The sequence below is a fragment of the Eptesicus fuscus genome, chromosome 5 (genome assembly GCF_027574615.1).
Source record: "Eptesicus fuscus isolate TK198812 chromosome 5, DD_ASM_mEF_20220401, whole genome shotgun sequence".
Lineage (NCBI taxonomy): Eukaryota > Metazoa > Chordata > Mammalia > Chiroptera > Vespertilionidae > Eptesicus > Eptesicus fuscus.
This window is the reverse complement of record NC_072477.1, coordinates 57947181-57953180: the sequence shown is the minus strand read 5'-3', so window position 1 is coordinate 57953180 and position 6000 is coordinate 57947181. Positions and strand designations below refer to the sequence as shown.

General features: G+C 39.4%; 1 protein-coding gene across 1 annotated transcript in view; it reads right to left on the bottom strand.

Moving 5' to 3' along the window:
• Positions 1-1390: 1390 nt before the first annotated feature.
• TRPM7 (transient receptor potential cation channel subfamily M member 7) overlaps positions 1391-6000 on the bottom strand; it is a 125890-nt gene continuing 121280 nt past the window's right edge. Inside the window, exon 39 of the mRNA XM_054716236.1 lies at positions 1391-2878. Coding sequence (XP_054572211.1) covers positions 2748-2878 — 131 coding nt within the window. The 3' untranslated portion in view covers positions 1391-2747. The remainder of the gene's footprint in view (positions 2879-6000) is intronic.

Genomic DNA, 6000 nt, shown 5'->3' with positions numbered 1-6000 from the left:
TATTGATTTTTTACAGAGAGGAAGGGGGAGGGATAGTTAGAAACATCAATGAGAGAGAAACATCGATCAGCTGCCTCCTGCACACCTCTTACTGGAGATGGATGTGTCTGTAACCAAGGTACATACCCTTACTGCTCCTAGGCTACAAGCCTGTACTGCAAGTCACTGCACAAAACAGCATGAGATTAAATCAAGCACAAGAGAACATGATGCAATAAAGTGATGCGGTGAACACAAGATACATGGGGCTGCTGCCAGTCAGTGTAGCAGGGCACAGTTTTATAGCAAACTTTTTTTAAGCAGAAAAAGTATACTCTAAAATAATGATAAAGGTAGAGTATGATAAAAGCATACAACTGATAGTTGTTTATTATCAAATATTGTGTATTGTACATAACTGTATGTGCTACACTTTTATATGATTAGCAGTACAGGTTTGTTATACCAGAATCACCACAAACATGTAATGCATTTTGCTATTTGAAGATCACAAAAATCCCTGTCCAGCCGAAACCGGTTTGGCTCAGTGGATAGAGCATCGGCCTGCGGACTCAAGGGTCCCAGGTTCGATTCTAGTCAAGGGCATGTACCTTGGTTGCGGGCACATCCCCAGTAGGGGGTGTGCAAGAGGCAGCTGATCGATGTTTCTCTCTCATCGACGTTTCTAACTCTCTATCCCTCTCTCTTCCTCTCTGTAAAAAATCAATAAAATATATTTAAAAAAAAAAAATCCCTGTCCACAGATGAATCCTTTTCTGAAAATAAAGACTTCCTCTCTCTTACAAGTGATGAAAAGCTACTTATTGGGTACTCTTGACTTGACTGTCGACTTAAACACACAGACTATATCATTGTGATCTACCTTCCTCAAGAAAGTTTGGTATTATGAAAAAACATTTTAACCTTTTGCACTCGGATGTCGAGTGACTCGACACGGTTAGCGTTAGAATAAAGGAATCGAGAAAAAAGCAAGCGAGTGCAAAGGGTTAAAAGTAACTCTTTTAATGGTATGCTTTATCACAAACCATGTGCTCTGCAAGCTGTTTGATGCTAAGGGTCCTTTCTTCTGCAAAGTATAAAATCTAGTGTGGTAAGACATCAGATGGTACCCATGGAAGCAACACAGTTCAACCGTAAGGTGGAAAAGGAGGTATCTTATAAAAATAATCAACATAAAGTTAATCAGCAGATAACCTATATCCCCGTTTTCTGACAAAACATGAACAGATGAAAAACAACACAGCAGGAAACCAAGATCACTTTAAACATTGTATAGGACAGGGGATCAAAAAGCATAGGTGTGCAAATGGTTCATTTAAAAAAACTGATACTCTGAAAACAAATACTGAAAATAGATACTTTTTCAGAATGATTAAACTCACTAAACATCTGTAAACAAGAATAAATTTAATTTCTTTTAAAGATTTAATGATATACAAAATGTATATAGTATAATATCTTTTAATACATTTTTCTCCCCCCATCAATATTAAACACTTATTTTAACAGTTTATTTCTCTTCTTGCCTTGTCTGTATCTATGAGATACACTACTGAATACAAGTAAGATTTACACTGCTCTCTCCCAATAAAAATTAAAATTAGTACCTAGGAAAACAAAACAAAATGAAAAAAAATATCAAAGCATAAAACTTTAGTCAGATGAAAAGCTTTTCTTGTTGTTGAGGATTCAACAATATCTGGGGCAGTTAAATTACATTTTATTAGCATAAAGTTGCATTGCAATCTCCCGACATGATAATCTAACTCAATTTCTTAAATAAGTACCACAAAAAAATTCATGTTTGGTTACTTTTACACAATTTTAAATATATGCAAGAGTTCATGTTTACATTCTGATTTGATATACTGGTCAACATAATCTTTGGAGAAATATGTAACTTCCAGGTTGCCACTAGAACTATAAATAGTAAAAAAGTACTTTAACTTTTCTCACAAGGTAACTTCTCTTGAACAATGAGTTAAGTTTCTCCTTTGATATATTTAGGTTAAAGAAGTCTACGTGGCTTTCTTCTACTTATAATAACTTCATAAAACAATGCTTAAAAAACCCACTTATACTTCTGCACAATTTCGGCTCTATTTGACAAAAAATTGGCTCTATCTTTAATTATGGAACCTAACCCTGATTCATAAAGTCTCTCTTAGAAAATGCTTGGGTTTATTTTTATTTTTTTTTAACTGTGGATCTAGAATTATAACAAGTCATCACCTTTCCTATGGCCAAAAAGCATCTAGCTGCAAACTAGTGAACCATCACTAACACCCTAAAACACACTGAGGAAGATGTCTGAGTGCCATTTAACCCAAAGGCTGGGTGATTGCTTCATTTCGGTAGCTGAATGGCAGTCAAGCAGCAGCAAGTAACATCTGCACTGACACCTAACTTTGGTTAATGGTATTGCACTACATGAGAGAGATCACCCTCATCAGAACAAAGTCAAATAAAGTCCTCTGCTTTTAAGAAGTTACAAATACTAATTTTCTTTTACCTTTAAATTTTAACAGCTGCTAGCTAGCTGTATCCTATAGGGAGTTTCTGACTGACTAGTTTAATTGGTGAAAAAACGAAAAACAAAAACAAAAAAGATTTGACCTTTTAACTGTTCCAGAACTAGTACAGTATTCAATTTGGACACACTTTTCTGTATTACCAAACAATTTCCTCCTGAATGAAAAGTGACACAGTAACATTGTTGTGAGTTGTAGGCAAAACCAATGATTCAGTTATAACATCAGACGAACAGAATGAGTTGATTCTGATTCTTTGGTGGAATTTCCAGGCTGAAGAGTCAAATCTGAAGGCTCATCCTGAGGAAATATAACTTTATCAGGTGTATAGTCATTCCTCTTCAGGTCTATATTCACCACCCCAACAACAAAAAAGGAGAAAAAAGGTCAGTATTTCTTAGAAATGGAAAATTAAGAACATTTCTATATCAATTTTCATCTAAATATGCCAGATTTATTTTCTACCAGATTGTTATAAATTCAAAAGCCACAAAATATATAAACATAAAAATGAAATCATTCATTCATCAAATAATTATTATGCTCTGACCATGAGTAACTTGTCTGAGTGTGGAAACATAGAAATGAACAAGGCAGACCAGGTCCCTGTTCTCATGGAGTTTATTTTCTAGTGGATAAAGAAAAACAAAAAGAAAAATGACAGAATTATAAGTAGTAACAAGTGCTTAAAGAAAACAGTGTGATGAAGGCCACATTAGAGATGGTATAAGGTGATTCCTTTAGGGCGAGTCAGAAAAGCCATAGGAGGCAACATCTAAGTAAAGGCCTGAATACTGAGAAATGACTATCAAAGCTTCAGGAGGAGTGTTGTAGGCAGAGGGAGGCTAGCTGCAGACGGTAAGAAGGAAAGGAACTTGGTGTGTTCAAAGAATGGCAAGAAAACAGCATGGTTTGCATGTAGTGAATGAGGGGAAAACTAGTGCAAAATGAGGTCAAGCAGCAGTTAATGGACAAGGGTTATAAAACTACTAGAGGCCCGATGCATGAAATTTGTGCAAGGGGCTCAGCCCTCACAGCCCCAGCTTCGTCCAGAAGGTCATTCGGCTGTCTAGTCTAATTAGCATATTACACTTTTATTATTATAGACTAGAGGCCCAGTGCACGAAATTCATGCACGGGGGGGGGGGGGCACGGTCCCCTCAGACCATCCTGCACCCTCTCCAATCCGGGACCCCTTGGGGGATGTCCGACTGCCGGTTTAGGCCCAATCCCAGGGATTGGGCCTAAACCGGCAGTCGGACATCCCTCTCACAATCCCCGGACCCTGGCTCCTAACAACTGACCTGCCTGCCAGCCCGATCACCCCTAACCACCTCTGCCTGCTGGCCTAATCACCCATCACTGACCCCCCTGCCGGCCTGATCGCCCCTAACTACCTCCCCCCGCTGGCCTGATCACCCCTAATTGCCTCTGCCCGCAGGCCCAATCACCCTTAACTGCCCTACCCCCCCCCCCCACCACCAGCCTGGTCACCCCTAACTGCCCGCCCCACGGGGCAGTTAGCCCTAACTGCCCCCACCTGCCAGCCTGGTCGCCCCTTCCCCGCCGGCCTGGTCACTCCTCACTGCCCCCCCACCAGCCTGGTCACCCCACAGAGCCCGCTGATCGGTCATTTGGTCGCCCCTCACTAACCCCCCTGCCGGCCTAGTCGCCCACACAGCCTTTTCAGTCGTCTGTTGGGTTGCGATGGTCACTTAGGCTTTTATATATATATATAGATAGTCTGTGGACCAAATGTGGCTGGCTATTTCTGGTAAATAGTTTTATTTACCAAATAATGAAGCCAGGATAATTTCTTTAGAGTGTCCATGGCTATTTCTGCACTACAATGGTAGAACTAGGTAGCTGTGACCTGGGCCATATGGCTCACAAAGCCTAAAATATTTGCTACCTTGCCTTTTACAGAAAAGTTTCCTGACCCCAGACTTATGGGATGCAAGCTATGGTAGAAAGTACAGATTACAATGAAGATGCACTGGAAGCTATTAAGCAGTGTTAAGGGAGAAACAGAATCAGATTTATTTTAAATGACTATTCTGTCCCATGAAGTCCTGTTAGGGGCAATTGGCAAGAATCCAGGAAACAAATGGTGGCAACTGAAGATGAAGAGAAATTGATAGTTTCATGGAGATTTCAGAATTACAGTAGACAGACTTTGTCAGATTGGCTATGAAAGGTGAGAGAAAAAAGGAATTGGCTAGCTTTTAGGTTCTGAGCAACTAGGGTAACCATTAATTAAATGGAGAAGCAGAGTTTTGTGAGCAAGGGTGGAAAATAAAAGTTGAAATTTCTAGACTGAACATGTTACTTATAAAGATGCTTTAGGGTATGCAAGTAGAAATGAAGTAAACAATATAGAATTAGGAGCTCAAGAGAGAAGTTAAGGCTTCAGTTAAATTTGGTCTATTAGTATGTAGACGGCATTTATAGCTATGGGATAGAATGAAATCACTTAGAAAGTTATAGACATACTAGAGGCCCGGTGCACGACATTTGTGCACTTATGGGGGTGGGGTGGGGGTCCCCCAGCCCACAGTCTGTGAGCCCTTGAGGGATGTCTGACTGATGGCTTAGGCCTGCTCCCTGTGACTAAGATGCCACAGTTGGACATCCTTAGCACTGCCACAGAGGTAGGCCATTGTGCTTGCCAGTTGTCAGCCCAGCTCGTGGCTGAGTGGTGCTCCCGCTGTGGGAGTGCACTGACCACTAGGGAACAGCTTCTGTGTTGAGTGCCTGCCCCCTGGTGGTCAGTGCATGTCATAGCGACCGGTCGTTTGATCCAGAACCTGCTGTTTGATCGATTTGCTTATTACCCTTTTATTATATAGGATAATATAATAGTTGCAGAACTGGAAAACTGAATGCAGTAATATCACATTTATAATTGAAACTAACCACAGTCATGTATATACCCTTATACTTTTATCTCCATATAAAATAGAACTGTCCTTTAGAATATGAACTGTTCATTTTTAATTTGAGTAACAGCTTATATTCAATTATCCCAAGTATATATTTGCTACTGCATGAGTAATTTTTGATAAATTTTGCAATCAAACCTATGCCAGGATGAACTTAGGGAATGCAAATGTATTTGTAGCTGTACTGTATACAAAGAACAATGGAGAAAAACACAATTATAATTCAAGCCCTGATAATGCTGTTGACTAATCATGTAACCAGAGGCAAATCAGTGTCTCAAGTTCCTAGGGGACAATATCAAAAGTTCTAATATTCTTATTATGGGATATTAGAACTTTGAAAAAAAATGAAAAGACTGATGAAGAACAAATATTTGCAGAACTAACAGCTAAAAACTCCCCCAATTCAATAAGGATCATAAATATGCAAATTCAAGAAGCTAAATAAACCTAAAGCAGAATAAGCTCATAGAAAGCTACAACTAGATGAATCAGAATCAAAATGCTGAAAAACAGACAAAGAAATA